We start from the raw sequence: 27,353 nt of genomic DNA, 5'->3' as shown, positions 1-27,353 counted from the left end.
GGGGGCTTTGTTGAAAACGACGTGTTTGAGAGAGGTGGGGCATAGAGGACCTACAATAATGTACAGTATTTGAAAAATGTGTTTTTGAACATTAAAGCATGTCAACATATTCTGTTACACCAAATACACAAAATAATGATCTTTAAAATAGCGTCATATGACCCCTTTAACCAAATTGAGGAAGGTTAATGAAATTCATTTATTACGGTCATTTATACGTCTAATGAACTGTTTGCTTTTCAGCGACGTCCTCCAGATAACTCCTTTTATGTAAAGACATGTAATAAGAATCCAAAGAAAACCAAGTGGTGGTATCATGGTGAGTGTATCCCGTTATCTTCTATAAAACTTCTTTTCATGCGAGTTATTTTAGTGTCAGAAATTTTAGTCTGACCAAAGTTCAAATCACTTTGTTTGCTTTGCTCTCTCTGCATGCTAAATTCACGTCTTCGTCTTTTGTTTTGTTTTTCAGATGATACATGCTAGTGTCCACATCGTTTTGATATATAAACAGACTTTTCCAAGTACATCAAGTACTTTATGATGCAGTCTTTGGGTTAAGACTGAACCAGCAGACCCTGGAATGGTGATTTATGTATGGATTAGGTGTACACTTCTGCTGACTGGAAAAAGTGCTGAAAAGCTGCAGGAATGTAACCCACCCGGCAAGTATATTCTGATGGAAGCAAGATGTGGAGCTTTTTTTTAATGTTTGATTTACGTTGTATTGTTTTCTTTCATAAGCCTCTAAGCGTTTGCACCGATTGTGCAATAATAGCTTCAATGTAGGTTTTGAATAAAAGGAAAGTCAGTGCAAATCAGAAAACCAGCTACTGTAAAGGATCAGTCATCAAATGCAGAGACAGATGTCTATCCTTGCTTGTTTATGCACTGTGAAATTCGAACAGGGCACATTTTTACATGTATTTTATGTAATATTTTAGCTGTATATTTTAAAACCATAGTTTCTTTTAAAACATAAGCCATTTTAAGTTGAATATTGTGGGTGTGGTGTATAGTACTATTCTGATAAATGTCATATTTACGGATATGTACAGATTTAATGCAGGGTGTTGATCATATGACATGATCTTAAAGGGTATTTGTAATTACACAAATGCTTTATGGGTTAGGATTCAAGCACTGGTTTTATAGATGGACCCCCATTTTGTGTAGTTAAAACAAGAGATAACTTTACGCATAATCACTTTATCTTTTATGTAAAGCTCTATCTAGTAATATTAAAATTGTCTGTTTGATTTCATGATTTATCCTACTCTACTGTGCTGGGAAAGGTTCTTTTAAAAAGATGGCTTTTCCATGCCGTTAGCATTAGAAAAAGTAAAGTTTGTCTTCATTGTTTTGTTAAAACTTTATTTAACTTTATTTAAAAGAAATGTTCTTATTAAAGTAATATATTTTGAAATGCTGTCATGTATTTCAGTTAGACTATTTTATAAATGTATATTGTGTGGCTTCAAATATTGTTTGAGTTCTGAAGTTATCCTCAAACCTGTCGGACTCTGATGGTATACAAACAGTGTGTTTTATAGAAGTCAGTTATGTCAATTACACACACCACCATTAATGCTAGTTTGTGATAGAATGCTGATCTGTCCACTAGAGGGAAGCACAGTAATGTAACCGGAGACGTTCACATTAATTTGTTGCAGGCATAGCAGCAAACTACTAAACTACTGTTCAAAAGGCTATAGGGTTGGATTTTTTTAATGCAAGGCTGAATTTATTTGGTCAGAAATACAGTAATATTGTGAAATATTATTACCATTTAAAATAACAGGTTTTTTTTACTTTATTTTAATACATTTAAATATATACGTTTATTCCTGTGATGGCAGAGCTGAATTTTCAGCAGCGATTACTCCAGTCTTCAGTGTCAAATGATCCTTTAGAAATCATGCTAATATGCTGATTTGGTGCTCAGGCAACATTTCTTATTATTAATGTTGAGAACAGTTGTACTGCTTAATATTTTTGTGAAAACCGTGATATGTCCATGATTTTCTGATGAATAGAAAGTAACAATGTAAGTCACCTTTTACCAATTTAATGGATCACTGCTGAATGAAAGTGTTAATTTCTAAAAAAAAATAAATAAATCTTTTGAATGGTAGTGTCAGTCCTGATACTAGGTCTAGTTCTGTTATAACAATAATATTATTTCTAAAAAAATGGTATCAGAACATTTAATGTGTTAACAGTATTAAGGTTAAACCATTAAGAGCATAGTAATAGTATAATTGTAGCGCATTTTACTATGTATTTTTGTGTATTATGTGCTTTGAATGAGAAATGAAGGCCAGTAAAATAGAGCCTGAGTAATTTGGAATACTAAAGGTTATTCCAGATAATTATTTTCGTATTATTTTATAATAATTATTATTAAATTAAGAATAAAGCTACAAGAAGTTGTAACAGTAGTTACGATGTGATCAGCAGGGGTAAACCAGTCATCAAGAATGATTCTTACTATTTTTGCAGTGTGTATAACTGTCTAGATGTATGTTTTCTCAGTGAATCATCTATTCATAACTAATAGCAGTGAGCCATGTTATAAAAAAGTAGTCTGGAATGTTTATACAGATGTGATTCCGAAGTCCTCTGACTGATGAATACCACAATCATCGGAATTTTCTCCTCCGTCAGATGGAAATCCACTGGAGTATGAATGCTAGGATCTTCCTCATGGGATATCTGTTCTCTTGAAATGTGTCTGTGACATCACCGTTACGGCAATGTAATGGTATCATCCAAATGAGCATGGTGTGGGAGTGGGTGTCATTTCCTGGTAAAGGGAATGGGATTGACTGTGTATCAGTAATCTCTCATGCTTGTTCATTTTCAAGGACGTTAACAGGCCAAGGCTAAACCTGTTAGTCAGAGGGTCTAGATTAGGGGGAGCCCCACGCAGGGAAGCTGTCGGCTTTTCATGGCTCATTGTAATTGAGTTACCAAACCAACATTACTGAGATAACAGGGCAGTGATGCAATGACTCTGATATAAACTGAAATTTAGTTTTTCCTTTTGATAAAACAATCTGCAAATATAACAATTAGCAGAAAAGTCAAAGTTTAGTTTAGTAATTTGATGATTACAAAACATAGCTGAATCTAAGAAAGTAAGTTGTTTCTTAAAATTACCCACTGTATATAAAGAGCTATAGAATGTATAATTGATAGAGGTTCAGATATATAACTTGTCAAATGTAAACTACAGTCTCTCTCGAAGCAATTCTTGGTGAAGCAAAATAATTGTCAGTGGATAATTAATAACTGATACTACAGATTCCAGTGAAAGCACATCACAAACACCTTGCAATGGGCTGCTACACATCAACCATTCTTTCTTTTATGCTTTCATCTCTAATGAGGAATATGCTGCATACTTTTTGAGTTTGTACAAGGGGCTCTTTATTGTTTGCTGGTATGTAGGCTGAAAGTGGCGTTATCTAATCCAGAGACAGGCGTCACTTGTTGGCTTTTATTCACTGAGCTGTCAGTGTATGTATGAACTGTCAGGTTTTTGTAAGGCTGTGCCATGAGCAACACTGGCAGATTTCTTAAATAATCTGTCTGAAGTAAGTAACATAGTTGTCATTTTGATGATTTCAACACTTGTTAAACATATATAATGCAGAGCACTGCAAAGGTATGGACTAAAGGCTGAACTCGACTGTGAGCCCATCCCTGATTTGACTATCAGACTATTGAGAGGAATCCCATTTTCCCTCTGGCCAGGAACAAGCATATGTATTTATAATCTGTTTTATGGCATTTGAATGTGATTCCCTTATTTTATCACTCTGTTGATAAATATGCCTGATATTTCTCTCCTACGGTCACTGGTATTTCCACGAGTGGGCAGGGAAAGACTGCATAGCAGGCTTTACATAAAATCACATCCTCTACTTCATACAGTTCATGCAATGCATTCATTTTAAAGTGTAGGTGATAGGACTATTTGGGGGGGGGGGCATAAATGACTTGTACATAAAATGAATAAATATCATTGTAATCAAATATTGTAATTAAAGAACCAATATACATTTAAATCAGCATTTATTCATTTAATTCTCTGATTTCAGCAATGTTTCCTCTGCATTATTTTTTCTCCTGAAATTGCACCTTAAAAGCAAGCCTCATCCTTTCCCTAAGAAGCCCTATCATTGTTAAAACTTTTCATGCATGTTCAGTTACATATTTTCAGATGTATTTTATACACATCTCATATCCTCACCTGACTATTTAATTTATATAGATGAAAGTAAATGTATAATATACATAATACTTATTTTTACTGCTTTGTGCTTTCAGCTGACCTCAAAGATAATTTATTAACAAGGTATATGATCACAGGTTATAGCGGTTAAATGCTTTGGAATGTTTCTTGCCGTTGAATGCATAAAGAAATGGGATCGACCATTCAAAGTGGAGAAAATGATGGATTTTAAGCATGGATTTAACCTCCACCTTGTTTGGAAAGCTGCTCTAAAAATAGATCTTTTAAACAGAAAACAAATCACCTTTTCCATCACTTAGCATTAGGGGAAAAGAAAACTGTACACGATTAGTTTAAAGGCTGTTTATTCAACAATAAGCACCTGTGGCAATTTCTGCTAATCTTTTGCTTTAATCATTGGTGTTATCCCAAATCATCAACACATCAGGACCACAAAGGCAACAAGAGGAAATACTTTCATTACATAATGCATTTCATAGAGTTATTAGGAGGATAAAACCTCTAAAGTGACAAAGTCTTGGAATGTTGAGAGGAAAGCAACAATACTTGACAAATAAAATGTGAATACAGGCCTTAAGCAACCTTACAGTATCACACAGCATTTCATAATTAAAGCTAATCGCTACATAGTGTTCTACATTTGAAATTATTGCAACCTCAAAGTTGACAGCAAAATGTCATCTGAAAAAAATTCAATGTACAGCTTTCAGTGTTCCAGAGGAACTAACACAGAATGTAGCAGCGTTGCTCAGTCAGAACCAGTTAGAGTCCAGTCTTTGATTCATTGTTGTTCGTGGACTCCTTGCATTGAGCCAGAAAGGGGTACATGCATTTATCAGCCCCGATAAATCTGTACATGCACACAATGGCATCAAATGGCAAAACACTGCAAAATATGAGAGATTGAAGACCATTATAAATAGATTAAATAAAACAAGAATATTCAAGTTATGACATATTCACTTACGTTTTCATGAAGGTGACCATGTACATGACTCGTGGCGTGCAGATCATTGGTTGGTCTGTTAGTATGGCTCTCATGGCCTGTTTGACACAGTACTCTGGCTTTAGCGGTGGAAACAATGGTGCCATTTCTTTCCTGTTTAAAAAGAGATAAAAGATTGTAAGAGAACAATTAAATGAATCAAAATTAGAACATGTCCTGCCATCAGAATTACATTAAGGATCTGCAGTAAAAACCACAAACCTAATTTTGCAGCCGCTGAACATGCCAGTGTCAACTAAAAAAGGACAGACAAGCGTCATCTTTATTCCATCCTTATCAGCTGCTTTCAATTCATGGCTCAAAGACTCATGGAAGCCTATGGCTCCAAACTTGCTCGCACAATAGTCCTACAATGAAAAGGAGAAAGGTGCCTTTGTAACATACTGTGGTACATTGTACTAGATAGAAGGAAAAGTGAGAATTTCTTACCTCAACACCAGCAGTGGTGAACAAGCCCAATGAGCTAGCTACAGTTACAATGTGTCCGTGATTCAGCTCAAGCATCTTGGGAAGGAAAGCCTTTGCAGTCTGTGAATATAAACATATACAGAATAAGAAGATGAACACAAGATGTGAAAAGAGAAGACTCCGCAAAACTTGACATTAATGGTGTTGATTTAAGCCATATACTGACCCAGAAGTGAGCATGGCAGTTGACCATCATCGTCCTCTCGATAAGCTCATCAGGGCACTCGAGAAGATGACGTCCTGACACAACTCCAGCATTATTGATCAACAGGTCGATGTTGCCCACCTCTTTGCGCACCTTCTCTGCGGTCGAATACACACTCTCGCGTTTACTGACGTCGCAAACATATGTGTAAACTTTCAGCTGGAACAGAGGCAACTCTTGAACACTATCTGAAGACCCTTTAAAAAGAAAAAGATTACGTAAGAGTATTGCACATTTTTACCCGTTTAAATCTGTTTTATCCCATTTAATCCCAGTAATAATTACATTTTGATTTTGAAGGCTCTGAAAGGGTAGTTGATGTATTTAACACAGTTGTCAAAAACCACAAAACCACTCAATTCTAACAAAATTGTTAACTTACTATTTTTTGGGTCTTAACTGACCAACTGAGGAAATATCTGTAAATTCCTATAAATTATCATTAATAAAACACAAAGTCTTTAAAAACTTTCTGCTTGGGTTAACTAGGGAGTACACACCTGTTTACTTTCCTGGGAAAAAAATGGGATTAAATGGGTTAAGGAAGAAAAAAAAAAAAAGTATAATGTTAACACTTTCCAATAAGGTTTCATTTGTTATTAACTGCATTAGTAAACAGACAAAAAACACTGAAAAATTATTCTAAAGCACTCATTAACGTTTCTTAAAATTAATTTCAACATTTACTAATACATTACTGAAATCAAACGTTGTATAGTTATGAACTAACAATGAACAGAATGCATTTTATTAACTAACGTTAATTAACAATACGTTTATTGTACATTATCACAAATAATAATAATAAAACACTTGTGAAAGACTAAAAATAGGGGGAAATGGTGGTTTACTATTAAACTCACCAGCGGAGGGCTTCATTTCTCGGTAGATTTCACGCACAATCTCTGCGGTCTCTTCGTTGCTCTCTCGGGTGATGTCCCACAGCACAAGGGTCGCTCGTCTCCGGGCAAACTCCTGCGCAAAGAGTCGCCCGAGACCGCTTCCAGCACCGGTAATAACACACACTTGGCCCTCCACACTCTTTTCCCGTGGAGGAATAAACCATTTAGCACCGGCCAGTACGAACGACCATATTATTTTAAAAGTGACCACGAATAATTCAGTTACAATATTCATAATGTACGCGTGATTCTGTGTTTCCACTCGCCAAACTAAACCAATTACAGCGACGTTCAGTTCCAACAGCAAAGAAAGAAATCAAACCGTAATGTGCTCAGAGAAACACCCTGTCGAGGCTTGGATAAAATTTGGATCTACCCATAACAGTGTATTTGTGTGGCTCGCCAGCTCTTTAAATATGATCGAACTAACTTGACTTCATAACTTTCCACGCGTGTTTGTGTCCGCCTGCTATGCAAAGCAGTCATAGCGTGTGCGTCATATGTAATGCACAGTTTCCAGCCTATCTACATCTCAGCACAATGAATTCTAAATATAACATTTTGGCGCAAGCAGAAAGTCTCTTAAAAGTAAAATATTTATTACACTTTTATTGTTAAAATGCAGGCAATATACCTGGAGACCTAATACATAACCGGAAGTCTGAAGGACCTCGCTTATAAGACGCCACCGCGCATGCGTAGAAGCCTCTTTTACTGTAGGGATAATGGTGGGTGAAACGTAAGTTGGATACCGTGCCATTTAAATCTTTTTCCATCGATTGTAATATTGCTAATACGGTATTTTTTGGAGCCTAATTGAGCAATATGTGTATATTTAAGCGTTATGATGGGAAAATTAAGAGCAGCGGGGAATGATGAATCAATAAATTTGATGTGAATGTCGTATAGTTGCCTGGGTTGAATCGGCTCAGCAACGTGTGAAAAAGCAGTTGATGTAAACATTAAAACGTGTCCGACTGAGTATTTCTGTACGTAAATACCAAAATGTGGTATTAGGTCGGGAAGTACTCTAGTTCGAGCCAACATTTACTTACTGTCATTAGCTGACTGCTAACTTGAGGCAAAGAATTGATGCTATGCTACACGCTAGTACTGTTTCTATCAATAAAAGCAGCCTAGTAGTCTAAGATTATGTTGTTATATACTGTTTATAAAATATATATATATATATATATATGGGTTGTGTACGTTAGTTTATACGTAGTGTGCTTTTTTTTGTTTTGTGAAATGTGACGGTTGTCATTATAGCCTGGTTTGCAGGCCTAATGTGGATACCAAGAAAATGACAAATGTGCAACTTTTTGGTTTCTCATCAGAAAGAAGAAGGTTCCCTCAGTCCCTGAAAGCCTCTTGAAGAGGCGACAGCGGTTTGCTGCCATCAAGGCTGTCCGTCAGAAGAAGGGGGCAGCTGACAAGAAGGTTGGTGATTCAGACCTTACCTGCTTGCCTTGTCGTTTCCAAAGAGAGGTCAAAATAATGTTGAAAAGCATCAGCATACAGCCAGAATTGAGCATGCAGCTCTTCTCATGTCCATAGGCCCGCAAAGTCACCAGGAAGCTCATCTTCAAGAGAGCTGAAGCTTACCACAAGGAATATAGACAGATGTACCGGCGTGAAATCCGCATGAGCAGGATGGCTCGCAAGGCAGGCAACTACTACGTCCCAGCTGAGCCCAAACTGGCTTTTGTCGTCAGGATCAGAGGGTAAATTTTCACCTTCAGATGCTGTTTTTGTTTATCTGCCATGTTGCAGACAGATGTCACCAATTGTGGTTAATGATGTTGCTCTTTTTTCCCCGTCTTATCGACTATGGTGATTCCTCTTGAAAATAAGCCAAATCCTCTGAAACCACCACCAAGTATTAATCTTAATGAAACTGTCTTTTGAAAGTTGTTGATGAAATACCTTGTTTGTCCTCAGTATCAATGGTGTCAGCCCCAAAGTCCGCAAGGTGCTTCAGCTGCTCCGTCTCCGCCAGATCTTCAACGGTGTCTTTGTGAAACTGAACAAGGCCTCCATCAACATGCTCCGAATTGCAGAGCCCTACATTGCCTGGGGGTACGTAAATATGTTTTGGGTTGATAATGTATAAATTGTGAATGTCCATGGTGTATTTACAGCTGTCTTATTGTTAAAGGTACAATACTGTTTGAAAGTTTGGGGTCAGTGATTTGCTTTTAAAGAAATGAATAGTTATCCAGCAAGGATGGGGGGGGCATAATAAAATGATTTCTGAAGGGTCATGTGATACTCAAGACTAGAGTAATTTGCTGTCACTGGAATAAAATAATTTTTACAATAACATGTATGTTATAAAATAATATTGTGAAATTTGTACAGTTTTACTGTATTTTGAATCAAATAAATGCAGCCTTTGTTAGCATGAGACTTCATTCAAAAGCATAAACTTGGCTAACCCCTAATTTTAAATGGTAGTGTATACTTGCTCAAAAATGTAAGTTTCTCACGTGCTCATCTTTGTTACTCCAAACCAATTGAATCTTTTTTTTTTCTCCATTGAATGGAAAAGGTGAACATACTGGCTGCACTTTTTTTTTATAATACAAGTGAATGGGAACTCTGGCTTTTAGACTCAAATGAGTGCTTTGATTTTGTCAGTGTGACATGAACATTTGACTTTAACATCAGAACGAAAGTGACCCATCAAAGGTATGATAAGTTAAATGCATTTTCTGTTTCTTGCATTCTGTTGTGTGGCTTCAGAAGATTTCTAATAAAGTCACTTGTCATTCTCCATTTACTTTATATGGAGAAGAGTGTCCATTACCTCAATCTTTCCACTGTTGTGTTCAATGGAAGAATCATTTGGGAGGAAGACATTTCATTTTTGGGTGAACTGCATGTCTAATGTGATGTGTTGTCGCTTACATGTACTGTCTATGCTTACTAAAATTCCATATTGCTTTTGTTTTCAGGTACCCCAACCTTAAATCTGTGCGTGAGCTCATCTACAAGCGTGGATATGGCAAGATCAGGAAGCAGCGCATTCCACTGACAGACAACTCCCTTATCGAGAAGTCTCTTGGTAAGGACAAGCCAGTGCATACCCTGATTGAACATTAGGTATTATAGTAGTAGTTATGTTATTAGATAAAGATTTAATCACATGATTTGTTTCTCCCCAGGTCGTTGCGGAATCATCTGCGTTGAGGATCTCATCCATGAGATCTACACTGTTGGAAAGAACTTCAAGTATGCAAACAACTTCCTCTGGCCGTTCAAACTGTCCTCCCCTCGTGGTGGCATGAACAAGAAGACCACCCACTTTGTTGAGGGAGGTGATGCAGGAAACCGGGAGGACCAGATCAACAGACTCGTCAGGAGGATGAACTAAGACCATTAGGTGAGCACCTGACCTCAGAAGTCTGACATTTAGTTTCATTTGCATTCAGTTTGTTCTTGCAGACCATATTGGAAATGTGTGTGTTTCAGGTTATTAGTAGATTGTAGTAAAAGTGTTGTTACGTAATCTGATGTGCTATCATTAATCGAGTAAAATTTATTGTAGTAGAGTTGTAGTACTTTGTTCATTGTTAATTTGCATACGGTGTACTATGTGCTTGTATGTAAGCTGTTTATTGTATTTATTAATCTATAAAACAGTCTTTAGGCATAACTTGTGTGGTAGTCATGTTCTTAATTTTACTGGTTAACCACATAGTAGGGAAGTTCTGAAATTGTGCAAATTTACAGAGGTTTGAATATCCTCTTAAGGCCTGTTAGGAATTAGACCCATTTAAAGTAAATGTCAGGGGAGAAAAATATTTGTGCTTATGACTAACTGCCCTTCTCAAGTCAAACTTTTAATCTAAATTTTTTTTTATCTGTCTTACAGGTTTTTGGAACATTTCTGCTGTTGGTCTGAGAGAAAATAAAATCATTTACACAAACACTGGTTTTGAAATTTATTTCTTGGTATCTTTTTATTGTGTGACACTTTAGTCTGCTAATATGATATACTGTAAAGCACGAGTCTCTGAAGTCGCAACCGCATTGAAAAGCTGCTACATCTGTGTGCCCTCCTCACATCTAATGAAGCATCTCCCCTTTAAACCATGTATGATGAGTTTGGAGATCTACAGATGTTTTAACTGTAAAGAATGTGCTCATAGTGTCTTGTACAACATTTATTTTGTTTAATGGTCGTTCTAGGTATCTGGAACAATGCAGTCACTATTTCAAAGAAAAGATGTACAACTATAAACAATATCACATTAATATATCAACTAGGATCCAAACTTGATGGAAAAAAAAAATATGCAGAAATGAAATTGGAATGTACATACAAAAGTTGTATTAAAGATAAATCTGCTCCATGCTTGTGCAAGTAGATGATCATGCAGCGCTTTAGTTATGTTCAGTGTTCTGTTCCATCACCTTTTGATTTGATAACAGCAAACAATGAATTTCACATACAGAAACATTAGGGCTTTCAAGATTACATGAAAAAAAACCTGAGAACTCAATTATATTTGCATATTTTACTCTATAAAAATTAGGACTTTCTGTACATACTTGTCTGAACCAAACCAAAGATTTTAACACCTTCGCATAAAAGGCACCGATTTGAATACTTAAAGCAGGGCTCGTGTTCCTGCCTAGTTTTGTTTTAAAAATCACTTAAGTACGATTGACATCACAACTTGTGTACCTGTGTTTCTACACACTAAATGGATGTAGCTGATAATGTCTTGAATGTACAGTTAATACACAAATCATACACTCAGGGTTCTGCATTGAGCTGTTGACATCCAATGAGCTTCTTGTTTCCGGGTCAAGTGTATTGCACCTCGAGAGGAACGTTAAAATGACATTCTTTGATGTACAATATTCCCATCCAGTCAAGCTGACATCTCGTAGAAATAAAGTGCCGTTTCCTTCATCCAGCAGAGGGCATAGTTGATTTACTATGGCCGTCATGGCTTTCCCTCAGCTGATTCTGAATTGAAGGCAGTTTAAAAACAATGATCTTTCCATACAGTTTCTCAGATTCACTGATGTGGAATCGCCACCGCAGTAACCATGCTAAACTATTTATTTCAAGAATGTATGTATTTCTAAGTAGACTATGGCTCAACTATAAAGTGATGCAAATGGAAACATTTGAACCTGTGCTTCGCTGAAACAGACATGCTCATATAGATATCAGAATATTTAGTACTGACGTGTTATATTTTGGTACGTTTTTCCTTTTCTATTACTTTCTCAAAGAGATGGTAAAAGAAAAAATTGGAATTTGATTTGATCCACATTTGCAGAGAGAACTGAACATGTTGTGTTGCTTCATATATGACCACTGAGGAATAATATCAAATGAAGGCATATTTTGGTCAAAAATATTATTTCAAGTTAAATGCTGACTGCCAATTTACACTGCTACAACTTTGGTCAGAACTAATAAACAAACCCAACAAAATTGTTACAGTGGTTAGTCTTAAAAAATGTGTACGCACAACATCTGCTCAGTGGGCTGTAAATGACGAACGATTTGTAGTATCTTATCACAGTTGTCTGAATCAGCCTATGATTTGAAATATATATGATTCAGCTAACTAATCCTTCACATGGAGGGTTGTACGGTTACAAAATGATGATAGAATAATAAGAGTATGATTTGTTTTTTAATGTCCTCCCTCTATGAATATCACTAAGCTCTTGACGTTGAGAGCAGACCTTCTCTCTCAGGATCATCAAGTCAATCTCTGCGGCTATGCAGTCCGATAGTGTCGAAGAAAGACAAAAGAAAATCCCCTTCACTACACCAGTATGCCTCTTTCTGTCCACATACTTTGATGCATTTGTTCTGTGAACGTGAACATGTTAATGCAACCCATCACATCACATGCTAGTTTCACACGGTGGTGAGCGACCTCCCTCCCCTGAAGACTTGAGAATATCAGGTGAAAGGAGGTGGTTGTCCACCTTCTGTTCACTTTCAATGTTGTCTTCTGCTGCAATGGCACCAACCGTGGCAGAAGCACAGTTTTGTGCACCTTTAGGGGAGGTGGGAGTAACGGCGGCTCTATCGATGTGGTTTCTCCCTCTTTGGCTATCGGAAGACGACAGACTGAACCCTGGAGAGCTTGTGGCTCCGTCCCCTTCAAAGCCTTTCCCTGGGGATCTGGGACTGTGCCGAGGAGAACCCGGCAGCAGTAATGGATCAGATACCGGTAGCTTTGGTGTCAGTGTGGCCGCGTCATCCGTCACGACTAAGTGCAAGTTGGAAGCGCCCTCGTCTGCAGATTCGGTGAAGTTCACTTTGAGTCCCTTGACTTTGACTTGGTTTCCTCGTGGAGGGCTCCTCACGTTTTCACCGCTCGGATCAAAGCTTAGGTTCTCTTCGCCCTGCGACATGGTGCTGTTGTCTGACTTGCATTGAACAAACTCGTAGAGGCCCTCTTTGATGATCGTGGGCTGCTTTGCTTTCTCAGGAGCCCGTTTCTCCAGGGAGGTGATCTGGCTGAGGTCGAGTGGTGGAGGAGTGCGAGTATGCCTTGTCTGCGCTCCTGCGAAATTTGGCAGTAGCGCGCTTCTCTCTACCTCACTGATGTCTGTGGCACAGCTGGCGAAACTGTCAACGCTGGACAGGCTTCTTATCTCAGTGACGGGTCTCTCTTTGTGCCGTGGTTCGCACTGCACTACCTTCATCTCCATCTCTTCTTCTTTTACAACAGTGCTCGCTTTGGAAGCCGAAGGTCCACTGCTGCTCATGGATGAGGCGGCCGTCATCTGGTTGTACATTTGCTCGAGGGATTTCACATTCAGACGTTGAGGGCTTGAAGTAGGTTTGAATAATCGTTCTGGAGAAGCCAGCTGACCTATTTCTTGATATTTCGCATCGTAGCCTTTGGAACCCAAGTCAGAGTTTGGGTTCTTCTGATAGTTCCAGCGACTGGGTGAAAGATGATTGTCTGCGCCCTTGTCCTCTTTCTTTTCTATCACAACATCCAATAGTTCCATATTGCGAGCGAAGGCATCTTTCAAGTTCATCGACACAATGCTTCCGTTCCTCTTGGCCCTCTCAAGTGCTTCTCTTCGTTTGATAGCCTTTTCTTGTCGCTTCTGCTCTTTGTAGAACTCAGAGAAGTTGTTCACAATAATGGGAATGGGCAGAGCGATCACTAACACACCAGCGATGCAACAGAGACCCCCCACTATTTTTCCCAGAAGGGTTTGGGGATAGATATCTCCATAACCTACAGTTGTCATAGTAATTGTTGCCCACCAGAATGAAGCGGGAATACTGGTGAATTTCGTGGCATCTTCATCTTTCTCAGCAAAGAACACCAGACTGGAGAAGATCATGATGCCCATGGCTAAAAACAATATCAGCAGTCCGAGTTCATTATAGCTTCTTCTCAGCGTGAACCCAAGAGACTGGAGACCAGTCGAGTGTCTCGCGAGTTTCAGAATTCTCAGGATTCTCATGATCCGGAAGATCTGAACTACCCTGCGCACATTCTGGAACTGGAGGACACTCTTGTTGGATTCTGTGAGGAATATTGTGACGTAGTAAGGAAGGATAGCTAACAGATCAATGACATTGAGTGGCCCTTTGAAGAACTTCCACTTGTTGGGAGAAGACAAAAAGCGGAGAAGGTACTCCATAGTGAACCAGGCGATACAAATGGCTTCAACGTGGGCCAGGTTCGGGTTGTCGTTGGATTGTCCGAATTCATCAATCACTTGTAACTCAGGCAGGGTGTTCAATGACAGTGCAATGGTTGAAAGGATGATGAACAGAATTGATATTATGGCCAGAATCTGCAAAAAAACAAAAAGAGGAAAGCATTTAGTGACGTAACATCATTTACTCCATATACAAACTCTGAAGTGTCCAACTAATTGTGACCACTGTATACTCATTCACAATATATGTAAATACACATATCAAAATATAGTGTTACCTAAGTGCTACCTAAGTTTAAGTCAGTGTAGGCACTTAATTCGAAATCAAAATAGCCTAAAGGTAGTTTTGTAATTGTCAAAATTGTGTTACAGGTATTCAAAAGTTTAAAGAAATAGTGACATTTCTTGTAATATTTAATAATAATAATAATAAAGCAAAGGCTAATGGGACTAAGAGCAAACAGAATGAGAGAGTGAAAGAGACTGTGCCCTCATCCTTATTAGGATAATGTGATCTGCTTCATCTGTTCTCTCATTCTCCTACTGCACATCAATTCACAAATGGCTTTGACAAGCACTTATTGATCAGATACTTTGTTAGAATATGGAGGTTGTCTCGTGAGGTCATCTAAATCTTCTTGCAAGGTAATCAAATAACCCTGATCAGCCTGAGTTACTTGTCTGGCTATTATATTGCATTTCATCAAATCAATTTCCCTGTTTGCTGCATTACAGGTAGAGGAAACATCACATTCTCACACAAAAAACAAGCATTAACAATGCAAAACTTTTTAAATGACAATGTCAATCTGTGAATGCTTTTCAGGTAGGCGTGAAGTCTGACCCTATTTCTGCTGAAATTTTGGGACAACATGTTATCTTACTGCCATTTATCAATGTCAATAAATGCATTAATCATACTTTTGGAAAAGGTACTACTTGAGTTTCTTATTTTAAACTTAAAAATGGACATTGATCAAGAGATGTTTATAAATTGAGCCTTAATATGCATTAAAATTGCTGTATCAATTTTAGGCCTCTTCAGAAATCCTTCAATGATATGAAATGGTTTTCATGATGCCACCAGCTTCCAGTTACAACACCCATCTACTTACTTTTCTTACCTTTTTACTTTCATGCTTTAACACAATACACATTTTATGTTAAAGTTTATAATTGACATATTTCAAGTATGAGTTTTAGGGAACTCATTTAGACTATTGTACTGCCATTATGCCCTTATAAATGATATTGTCATCCTCAAAGAAGTAACAAACTATAACGTACTACAAAAGACAATGAGCAACAAATCGAGAAACTGTTCCTCGTTCCCTGGAACTGCATTAAGAGGGGATTAATAATGATCCTGGGTGGAGAATAAAACGGCTGACCTTGACACGGTCCTGTCATTGTGGGTGGCGTAAATACCATTATGAAAGAAATGTCATAACACACTTCTAAATATATTCAGCACATTTGATCAACTTCATGATATTACACCAGAATTAATCACACCACAGACAAATATCAAGTCATATTACACCCAATCCAAATTGTTCAACTCTCCTAAAAATATCAATGCACTAAGGAATGGATGTTTTCACTAGTTTCACACAATAAGCACTGTGACACAATTTGCCAGCCCAATATTCTATACTAGAATGCTTAATGTTACAAGGTTTAAGGAAAACTAAAGAGATTACTGGTTGATTCTTCCCTTGTGGGGGGAGGGGAAAGACTGAGTAACTGCTCCTAACCTTTCTATATCCTTACTATAGATAGAAACTCAATCCTATTACAATTATCCTGAAATGTCCTCCCACACAGACGACAATGTGAACACCTTCGCAAGGTCCATATGTTCTTAAACAAGAGTGAAAAATGTCACAATGTTCTGATTGCAACAGTAACATGCTTTTTCAGTTAGAGTTTATAGAGAAGGCTAATTTAAGAGTCTTGGTGAGGGCTTCAATGATGCAGTGCAAGGAAAACCTATAAAAAGGCCAAATCTAAAGCATCTAAACAGTATAACTTTGCTTGCTACATCAATGTCAGTTGTATAGTAAAACAGAGTGCTTTGTTGTCATTGATTACCCAAGTATTGAGTGTTGCTAGAGCACGTTAAACAACTGATGAGCCAGGCTAAACAAATGTCGGGGTCAACAGGAAGGCACAAATGAATGTGTAAGTTTGCTGCTAGAGGTGCTTGACATTGTGTAATGGAGTAGAAGTATAAGGAAAGGACTCTGATTAGCTCCCAGGGAGCCTGTAATTGCCATCGCATGACGCAGGGATTGTCCCTGCCAGGTAGGGTTGAGTAGCGTCTGGCTGTGACCAAGAGACCTAAAGTCCAGTCAGAGGTTGACATATCCACGAAGATAAGAGTAAAAAAGAGCTGATTTTAATCCCTGGGGAGAGGGTCACTGAGGTAACTCTACAGGACATGTTATATACCATCCAAATGAGACTCATTTTGCATGATTTTTTAGTTTTCTAGTCAGAAAAGGCTTCACATTATTAGGAAAATATTTCTGCATTAAAACAAATTCCCAGCTGTCACATACTGAACAAAGGACTGTATGTAAACATTTTTACTACAGTACAAAAAAAAAAAAAACATTACACTAAAATAATGGCATAAACATAGACTAAAAATATAAAATGGAATTTAAAACACTCAATGCACATTGTCAAAGACAATACGCTTACGTTCTAAATAAAATCCAAATAAATGTGATGGTACATACAGAAATTCTGGGAATGCAGAATGCAATTTATTAGCTATTCAGACTTTCATTTTAACAATATTTAACAATGTTTTGATGTTTTACTGTAAAAAAAAACGTGTACATGTTGGCTTTTTTGATAATTCCTACTTCTGAAAAAATATTTTACAGTAAAATGGCATTGTATTGACTTTTACATTATACTTGCCATCCATAAATAAACCAAATAAACAGTATTACAATTAACAAATAACATTTTTACATTCTTTTTCTGTCAAAATTACTAAACTTTTTTTTTTTTTTATATATATACATGCTATCATCAAAAAGAGCTCCCTGTTTACTACTAATACATTTTCTAAAAACATCACAGTCACCCTGCTATTATGAGCTGTGTCAGACCTACACCAGCTGATGGAATGGCACTAAAATCAGAGCAGTGTTCTGACTTTATGGTGACTTTAAGTTTGAAGGACATGAATTCCCAGCCTGATGTGTCGTTGTGGTCAGCTCATTAATCAGTTTCACTGAGGTTTTGGGAAAAACATTTACATCAAGGTATGTCATACAGGCCTCAGTTTACTGCCTCTGCTGACACATGCAGTAGGGCTGTATTTGTTCTCAACACAGGAGAGACAGGAGCGATAAGTACTGAAGGAGAAAGGCAGGAGGATTAGTTAACTGTCCTCATCTGTGGATCTGTATGAACGTGATTACATGGGCAGTGATCTCAACACAGGGAGATTTTTGGCATTGGGCCAGGGCTTATGTGCATAGGGAAGCACAGGAAGCACCAAGAGATCCTTCAAGTCACCTAACCTTAATTTAATTCTGTCTTAGAGAAAGGGTACTACCTTGCTGATGTCACAAAGGCTTTTGTTTTGTTTTGGCATTTGTTTAATGTGTTTCTTAAAGGACAAAATGCGTTAATGATGTTCTTTGAGTCTGTGGCATTTTCTATTTTCAGAATGACATTTTGAAATGTAATGAAAAGTATTAAAAATTGTAAAAATAAAATGTAAATCTAAAAAATAAGTTTAAATAAAATTTATTTTATTAGGAAACTACCATGTACATCAGAAGTGGGCTCTTTGCAAACCGCATTTCTTACATTATTATTATTATTATTATATGAATGACTTTTATATTATACATAAACTTTTTGGAACCTTTTGAAACTTTCTGTAATGTCTTAAAACCACTGAAATGTTTTTTTTTCCCCTTCTGGCAGCTAATGTTGTTAATAATGTCTTTGTGTCATTAATTAAAATAAATAGAATTACTGTCAAAAAGGCGATTGGAAGCAATATTATCTGAAAGTAAACCCAGACAGGCAATGATCGCTACTTGACAAATAAATAAATCCACTGTAAAAAGTGTATTTTACAAGAAAATACTATTTCAGTTCATCTACTTCAAAATGTAATGTTTAATTCAATGTGTTATTTGCCATTTCTTTGTCATTCGGAAATTTACTAGCAATTTCTGAGTGAAAATTGTTTCAATTTTTTCCAGTGTATGTGGACATGAAATAATGTACAAAACTATTGGTAACAAGATAAACGCTGCAACAATATTACACTAACATTAATACTTAAGTAATTTTCTCTACAATTTAACTGCGACACAGTTGCATTTGTATGAAATGAGAGAGTGTATCTATATGGAGTGATTCAAGAGACATGAAAGTAGAGCCAATTTAATTTACTCGGATGAGCAGAAAAATATACCGCATTTCATCTGACCAGTAGATGGTGCTATAGACCAGAATCAAGAATTGCATTGAAACCATATAATAAACACATAAATCAATACATATTTGTCTTCAGTGTATAATTTTACATGATCTTTAATCCCCTTTCATGGAGTTGCAGTATTGAGATATCGCATACGTACAATTCCAAGAGACTGCCAAACTAACAATGTACATGATGTAAAGGCAGGGTGAAATGAAATGTGAGTCTGGTTTAGGTATCTACTAGAGTGTGGAGTTAAGCTGCTTTGGTCCTGATCTGAATTTTATGGTGAGTTTGGCCCAAAAAAAAAAAAAAAACTAGCTGATTTTTCTCATTCAAACTCACTGCCCACAGAATTATTGTCTTGGCACTGAACCAAGGATCTAAAAATAATCACAAATAATATGTATATGGAAATACTGCTAACTGAAAGCAATCTAGTCGAACATGAGGATTTGCCTTTTAATCTTCAGGGTGAGGTGGATTTACCTGTATTGCAAAACGTGGAAGGTTCATATGTGAGTCAAAGACCAGGAAAACAAGAACATGAAAAATTTTCTATGAAAAAAAAAATATACATATATATGAATGAGCTATTTTTTTCTGGAAAGAACTAATGAATATTTGGTAACGCTGATTCATGTTTCAGAGCAGCACCATGGACAGCTCCTTCAGTCTACAAACCACTAATCCAGCAAAAGGCCTGTGATTCAGGAGTTAAAGTGTTAAATCCATCTTCTTTTATCTACAAACCTTGGTCGGATGCTCGAATGACTCAGTAATGTGTTCTCTCAGAAACAATTACAACAGGCCAAGCTTTCAGCTCTTCCCTTCAGAGTAGGGTGAAGTGTGTTGTTTGCACAAGCAATATTGGCATCTATTGCTTGATAGGCCGTTTTTTTCTGTTTTCTCTCTGTTGAACTACTTGAGAAACACCTTACTAACGAAAGGGAGGAAAATATCAAATTTAAATAAACAAACTAGGATTAAGATACTTTCAGTCATCATTTGATGTTTCAACTGAAGGCAGTGTAAAACTCTAAACAAAGCGTCCCAGAAGACGCCTCTCTTCCTGAGAGGAAGTGAAGGTTAAATTATTTCTGGAGAACATTGTTATCATTACAGCCATAAGAGGAAGAAGAAACTCTGTCTGGAAACCCAAGAATATCTTGATCGATACTGAAGGGTTATTTATAAAGGAGTGTCATGAGATCTGTTTGATTGTGTGTTTTTTATAGGACAGGTTCATTTGGAGCTTAACTCCCACATTTGTCATGTAGCTTTTGCTGAGTAAGAGACACACTATCCAGCTCCTCTATAATGCGCAATGGAGTGTCTGTGAACATGCGAAACGAATAGAGGTTCCAACACGCATGAAATCAGCTGAGCTACAAGATAGTAAGATGACGACTCTGTGTTTGACAGTGTCTTTGCATGCGCGGGGGTGGGAGGAAGCAGGGGGTCGTGATTATAGTGATTAGTCAATAATGTGGCCCTGATGACTGCTTGTGATTTACAGGCTAGCCCTCAGCCTACCACTTACTCGCATGCAAAATATTCAGCCGCACAAGTGGGGTAGGCAGGCAACCTCTACTTAAACATAGTGTTACAGCCTGCTATTCAGTCTGTCCAACTGCCACTGACTATTTTTTAACACAATCTAAAATATCTGCCCTCATACTAGATCCACGAGAATTTGTCCGACATTTGTCCCCCAAAAATCATTTCACAGAACGGAAATCACAACTGGGTTCAAGGTGAGGTTGAGCTCAGAGGATAAAACTCTAAGTCTTATCCTACAAGACTGGCAGTGCTCCTGCCCGTGGCAGGGTTTTAGCTCTTGTGGGTTGGGTAGGTGGAGCTAATAGCATGTATTTTGTTGTCACACTGTATGAATAGCACACAGATTGCCCAAGAAAGAGCATCATTAGCACAACAGCATGAGATCTGATCTGCTTATACAAAACCTGGCTGTCTGCTTTCAGTATAGTGCTTTCTTTAATATCTATATTATTTAAAAATATATATACTGTATATATTCTAAAGAAATAATAATGATTATATTAGTTATATATGCACATTATTATTCTTTAGTTTGGGTTAAACAAATAAATTTTGCTTGGTTGGAACAGCAGCTACGCTAATTATGTCTCTATTTGTTTCTCTGTTTTTGCCTCAGGATTGACATCCCGTGGTAACTAGGATTTACACAAGCTTCAGTCTGGATCCAGAACACCTGAGAAGAGATGATGCCAACCCCTCAGAGGACTTCAGATGTTGCCAACCCTGAAACAACTTACATAACTACCACATGTTGCTATAAGTTTGATTGCATCATATAATAATTGCTGTTAATAGTGTTCATCGTCTGTTTGATTACGTCTTTAATTGATTTTTCCGTACATTTCTGCCATATGTACATTAACTGACAGTCACCACTGATAAGCTACCACTAAATATTGTAGAAACTTAATTTGCTGTAAAGTTGCTTTGCAACGATTTGTATTGTGAAAAGCGCTATACAAATAAACTTGAATTGAATATATTAAATATAAATTAAAAAAAATAAATATACTAAATAAAAAATAATAATTATACTCTGTGTGAGTGTGTATTTATGTAGATATTACTTTTAAGATATCTATTATCTTTGTGTGTTTATATTACACAGTAATGACCTAAACTGAGTCCTGAGACACATAACAATGAAAAAGAATCCAATTACTTGATCACTGACCCAAAGGTCAATATAGATTACAATATGAAGAGACAGGAGGAAATCTTCCATGCATACATGCCCTTAAAAGCATCAGTCCTTCATAACCAAGATTTCACAGAAATAGAATTTCTTCAAAAATATCACTGTATTTGTCATCTGATAATATTTGTTAAACATCCAACATTTTAATAACTTTGATTTATAGTCTTAATATTCCCATTGACTATTCTAATATAAATGTAATAATCTTCTAACATCCTCAGTATTGATCAACCTCATAGAAATGATTTTGTCTAGTAACTTTCAGCTTTGTCACGTAAAAATATTATTTTGTTAGCAATGCTTTCATGGCTTAAACTGAGGCTGTTTGGCAGATTCATACTCTTGTGCTCCTCTGACATTGGCTTCGCATTTTGCTAAACATCACAGAAGGAGCTTTGTTACACCACAGTTGATAACCGTCTTTGAGACACCCTTTAAAAGTTTTCCAACTGCTTAAACTCAAACTATAAAATATCTGTGTGTAGCACAAACTTTTTTGTACATAATTGCATCTGCATTTGAACATTTCCATGTATGCAGTGACTTTAAGGATTAAGGATAAGGAAAGCATTAAAAATGTTAATAAAAAAACTGCTGTAATGAAATTCATATAAAAATGAAGTAATTTCAAGTCATTCGATTATTAGAATATGAACGTGACAAGGTCATACAAGCTACAACAATGCTAGACACACTACTGATAGACACAGTAGCTATTGATTGTAGGTCAAGCTACATTAGTAATTGGCTTTAACCCTCAATGAAGCTTCAATTACAGGATCAGATCATGTCTATAACTTGGGCTTTTATCCATCAGAGTTGAATCAAAGGTGGAACTGTAGCTATTTTGTTTGTTCATTACTCCGATTAAAGATAAATCCCTTTAGGTTTCTCAGGCTTAACTACATAATTGTGTGACATTGTGAGGGATGGAAACTCCTCTGAGTCGGCAGAGAGGCTAAAGGACTTGTTCCACTGTTGAACGCCCACGATGGGCCTATGTACAGTACTTTGCTCCCTTTGGGTCACAAGCTCAGCCTTTCCTTTTCAAAGCACTGGATTACATAACGTGACAATTACTTTCAATTCAGAGATGTCTATTCTCATTTGAGGATATCTCAGCTTTGAATTTCATAGTTTTAACCTTCGTCTGAACTCTCACATGGATTTAATAACTGAACTGGAAAAATGTTCTGCCATTTTTTTTCTAGATTTTGTCAAAATGTGTGAACATAAAGACTTACTATATAGTTAAAATGTTTTTATTTTTAATAGTTATTTTAAGATGAAGTGTTCAATTGTTTTGAAAAACTGTTTTAATTGTAAATGTAATTGACACCATTAACTCATGTTTGAAATATAATTAAATTAAATCGAAAGTATATAGGGTTACATACCACATTAAACATTCATCTGTCTCTTTACAGCACATTATTCACATGAAAATAGTCTATAATCTATTATTAGTCTATAATAATTTCTATTTGTCTAGAAATTAGTCTACAATAATCATAAAAGGAGATCGATTTACCATCCTCACTCTATAAGTACACTGAGAAATAATGCCTTTACTGAAGTGGACAAAGGATGAATTGTTTTAAAATGATTAATGCAATCTCACTATAGTTAATAGGTTCTAACAGACTCTTAAAAGAGCACTGGATGTAACCTTTACTCATCTTCACATTTACTTTGTCTGTTGACCTCCACGGCTCTTGCTGTGATGTCTGAGAGGGGAATTCACCGGGTATCTCCTTGCACTCAGAGTCTCAGCCAGAGCCCATGCCTCTTTATTTAGTAACAGAACCTCCACAGACAAAGAGCTTTTCCTTCTTTTTCCCTTTCTCCCCCTTTCCCATCCATGTGCTTGGCTCAGAGAATTTCCGCTAGGTCCACAGAGCTGAGAGCATAGAGTATCATGTCATGATCAATTACTGTAAATACACATAAATTATTCACACCACAGACATTTCAGAGGAACAGTGATCTAATCAAAACAATCTGCAGTGAACACCTCTTTACAGATTATGATATCTGATCAAATGTCTCACAATATCAAGTATAGTTCTTATAGCTTTTCGAGATTCATAAAAATGCTATAAAAATTAAGTAAAACTATATTTGAGATTTATTTTTAAAATTGCAATTCATATGAAAAACAAATAAATATTTATGCCTTTTAGTTATATATCATGTATTATTTTTACTGCTTTATAAAACAATTTTCAAACGCATATTATTAATTAAGTTAACTAATCTTAAAAAAAAAACGTTTATTTAAGATTTTATAAATTGTATTTTATGTGAAGTGATATTTTGAATAAATATTTTTGCATTTTAGAATATCTTATATCTTAGATATATTTAAGCATTTTAGTCACATAAAATAGTCACTCAGAAGAGAGACGCTCCACAGGATGACTCACTTTCTCTGTGGGACTCATGGAGAAAAATAGACATATTTCCTTTGTAAAAGGCTGATCTAAGGCACTTTCTTTTCATATTTTCAGTAGCAAAAATTCTGTATAAGATGCTGAGTAGTAAGGAAATATGCTTTTGTTTGTTTGTTTCTTTCTTTTTTAGCCAAGACTAGTTTGACTACCAATTGAAATGATCAAAACATCTAAAATGAGAGGAACATGAGAGTGCAAATTCAACCAAAATCATTTCCTGAGGTACTAATACCCTCATCCATTGTTATACTGTATGATGTCTCTTTGCATTGCTTACTAAAGGCTCAGGAGGTTTACAAAACAAATGAAGGTGATGTGACAGACGAGCTCTTTAAAGGTGCTGTATGTAAGTTTTTGACTCTACTGAAGCATAAAAATACCATAATATGTTTGCAGATATTTAAGAAAACTGCCAAGTTAACATACTTGTTTATCTGAACAACAATGCTACAGTCAGTTATTCTCCTTTGAAAATGTGCGTTCCAGGCCAGAATGTCGGTCTCTGTTATGGTTTGTGAAACCCGCCCACAGCCAGTTTACCCAATTGTATTTCGTCACCCCGGGTTGCCAGTTGGCGGAAAATACAGCGTATTTAATTTCAGTCATCGTCAAGTGCGCTCGTTCCTGTTGGTGTCGTCAATCTGGCAACCTGCGTGTGCATCAAGTCTGAGGAGGAGGGGCCGGGTGAAAATATATTCAATATTTTGAATTTGGACTGCAATACCTAGTTCAACCACTCGGTGTCAATCCTACATACAGCACCTTTAAAAGAAAGGGTTAGAGCCCTCTGACCTTTTGAGAGGACGTACACCACACAAGTCCTCTGAGATAAGCAGAGAGTCAATGGGAAATGGAACAGTTAAACAAGAAGAAAAAACCCAAATACACCAGATACCTCACTCCTCAGCCAGCACATCAAACCATAGAGATGTTAAAAAAATTCTCTAAGACAAGAAAATGGCTGGTTAAAATGCTTATTAAAATAAGTTCATCTACCCAGGTGATTCACAATGCTCGACTTGGCATTTTGAAACAGCGCAAAAAAAGTCAACGTCCCCCCTGCCGCTCTTAATAACTTCCACAGGGTGGAAAACTGCCTTCACTAATTGATTAACTGCTCTGGCTAAACACGTGACCACATTACACACTGTAGCCATAAGCCAGGGCCCTCGGTCTATTTGTAGGAGCAGACTAGGTAAATCACCAAAGGAGATTAAGTCTCCATTGCCTCACAGAGAGCGGTATATGCTGACCGCTAAACTAGCCACTGTTCACTTTATCTTTTCAACAACCCAGCAATTGTCCAGTTGCAAATATCTTCCCTTTTATAGCTTGATAGAAATTGTAACAGCTTATTTGCAAGTACTTGAAAGGATAAACACATTGTCATTTTACTAAATAATTTAATGAGCTCCGCAAAGCATGTAACAGCTAAGTAGTCCATCCCAAAACATAAAGCAAAAATCTATATATTAAAATATTTCAAAATGTATTGGTAATTAATAAATAAATACATTTTGTTTTTAGGGTTAGTTACTCAATTTCTTCATTTTTGGCAATTCTTCTTCTTCGAAAAAATGTTTGTCCAAAATATATTTAATAATTACATATTACATTTACCCCAAACATATATTTCAACTGGATGTATTTTCTTGCTTCTCGAAGTGCATTTTGTAATGTATTTTGATATCTGAAACCATATATAGACATTTTTAAAGCTAAAAATACATTTCCTTGAACTGTGCTGTTGGACTAGATTTTCTATGTAATATGTTTATATATGTTTTATACAATACACTTAAAAATATTTTGTCTGTTGGCTGGAACAAAAAAATTATAAATTATAAATTATATATGATGTGTTTCAGTACATTCCCATTATATATATATATATATATATATATATAATGGGAATGTACTTAAACACATCATGCATCAAAGTAAAGTATTACTGGCAATATCCTGCTGCAATATGCATCAACATGCATTGGGAAATACCTCCTCCGTAGCTGACCAGTCACTTCTAGCTCAAAAGGCAGTGTCCAATAACCAAACCACTGAACCCACAGAAGTGAAGGTGGAGGGCAAGGTTAGGAACTATTTGCCATTAATCTTGCAGCTCACATGCGATTAATTACGACTGGACCCCTGCAATGTAGAGGTTTGCTCTGTCCTCCCTAAAACCCAGACCCAAGCATAAAACAATTCAGAGCTACAGTAAAGTGGGGTTTACTGAAGAGAACTGCTTTGTAATTTAATATACTGCTATATATTGTTAGCACACGCATACCATACCTACTAAATAAGCTTGTTGCAATCCTGCCAGTTTTTTTTCCATCTCAAACCTCCCTTCAGTGAACAGTGGTGATATGATAAACTGAACTAAGCTGAAGGTGATTTCAGTCAATACAGAGCTGCTTCTGGCCTGTCAGAGCAGACGTTATAGCTGATAGGTGTAGGCTGAATGGACGCTGTGTGTTTGTGCTGACTCACTCAAACGATTGACTGGCAACAAATCATAGTGGCAGTGACTCAACCTTCATCTTCCTCTCTGAGAGCAGATCGTGCTACTCCACCTGCCCAGTCCCACTACCACACATAATGCCAATGTAAATCTGTCAAACACAATTAATCAGAGTGAGATGATATACCTTGTCCTTTCTGGTCAGGTAACAGTTGTTGACAAATATGCCCAAGAAAACTTGTTTTTAATTTGATGCTAAGAGTTCACTCAGCTGGCTAGTGGGGATGTTTATGAGTATTACCATCTGTCTTTTCTCTCCTCACTTTTGTCACTTTCCCTTTATTTCAACCTTCTTTTTAAGACCTATCACATCAGCCTTTACTTTTAGTTACACCGAGTTCAGTGTTCTGCTCCAAATGTTGAACATTAAATGTATGGAATAAAAGTCTAATGTGATTTTAATATATATTTAAAACAAAAAATATAAAAAAGTTCAAATATAATCTATAATCATTTCTATAATCATAGATCAACTTAATGAGAATATTAGTCATCATAATTAAAATGCTAACATTGTTACTATTATGATGATAGTTACTATTATTACACTCTTAAAAATAAAGGTGCTTCACGATGCCATAGAAGAACCTTTTTGTCTAAATGGTTCCATAAAGAACCTTTAACATCTGAAGAACCTTTC

The 27,353-nt window shown here is 36.6% G+C and overlaps 4 protein-coding genes across 5 annotated transcripts in view; 2 read left to right on the top strand and 2 right to left on the bottom strand.

The window, feature by feature from the left end:
- The window catches only part of LOC107686032 (ubiquitin-conjugating enzyme E2 W-like), a 3,965-nt gene extending 2,234 nt beyond the window's left edge, over positions 1–1,731 (top strand). Inside the window, exons 5-6 of the mRNA XM_016482839.1 lie at positions 244–319; positions 473–1,731. Coding sequence (XP_016338325.1) covers positions 244–319; positions 473–486 — 90 coding nt within the window. The 3' untranslated portion in view covers positions 487–1,731. The remainder of the gene's footprint in view (positions 1–243; positions 320–472) is intronic.
- Positions 1,732–4,572: 2,841 nt separating this feature from the next.
- On the bottom strand, positions 4,573–7,488 carry LOC107686027 (retinol dehydrogenase 10-B). Of its 2 annotated transcripts, none has more exons than XM_016482831.1 (6): positions 6,792–7,488; positions 5,902–6,137; positions 5,697–5,795; positions 5,469–5,614; positions 5,229–5,360; positions 4,573–5,147 (listed from the first exon to the last, which is right to left on the bottom strand). In XM_016482831.1, exons 1-6 carry the CDS (start codon positions 7,075–7,077, stop codon positions 5,024–5,026), a joined length of 1,023 nt encoding a protein of 340 aa, XP_016338317.1. In that variant the 5' UTR covers positions 7,078–7,488; the 3' UTR covers positions 4,573–5,023. The 2 variants fall into 2 exon arrangements, with proteins under 2 accessions (XP_016338317.1, XP_016338318.1); XM_016482832.1 differs by having other exon boundaries at positions 6,804–7,486.
- A 79-nt stretch (positions 7,489–7,567) lies between these two features.
- Positions 7,568–10,774, top strand: LOC107686030 (60S ribosomal protein L7-like). The gene is made up of 7 exons (XM_016482836.1): positions 7,568–7,581; positions 8,180–8,282; positions 8,400–8,566; positions 8,784–8,921; positions 9,800–9,909; positions 10,010–10,227; positions 10,720–10,774. The coding sequence occupies exons 1-6, from the start codon at positions 7,568–7,570 to the stop codon at positions 10,216–10,218; spliced, it is 741 nt and encodes a 246-aa protein (XP_016338322.1). The 3' UTR covers positions 10,219–10,227; positions 10,720–10,774.
- Positions 10,775–11,443: 669 nt separating this feature from the next.
- The window catches only part of LOC107686026 (potassium voltage-gated channel subfamily B member 2-like), a 24,934-nt gene continuing 9,024 nt past the window's right edge, over positions 11,444–27,353 (bottom strand). Inside the window, exon 3 of the mRNA XM_016482830.1 lies at positions 11,444–14,648. Within this exon, the coding sequence (XP_016338316.1) occupies positions 12,723–14,648 (1,926 nt within the window). The 3' untranslated portion in view covers positions 11,444–12,722. The remainder of the gene's footprint in view (positions 14,649–27,353) is intronic.

This window comes from Sinocyclocheilus anshuiensis, unplaced genomic scaffold (assembly GCF_001515605.1).
Source record: "Sinocyclocheilus anshuiensis isolate Anshui unplaced genomic scaffold, SAMN03320099.WGS_v1.1 scaffold930, whole genome shotgun sequence".
Taxonomy (NCBI): Eukaryota; Metazoa; Chordata; class Actinopteri; order Cypriniformes; family Cyprinidae; genus Sinocyclocheilus; species Sinocyclocheilus anshuiensis.
The sequence above is the reverse complement of the archived record's forward strand: the minus strand, read 5'-3'. Positions and strand labels throughout refer to the sequence as shown.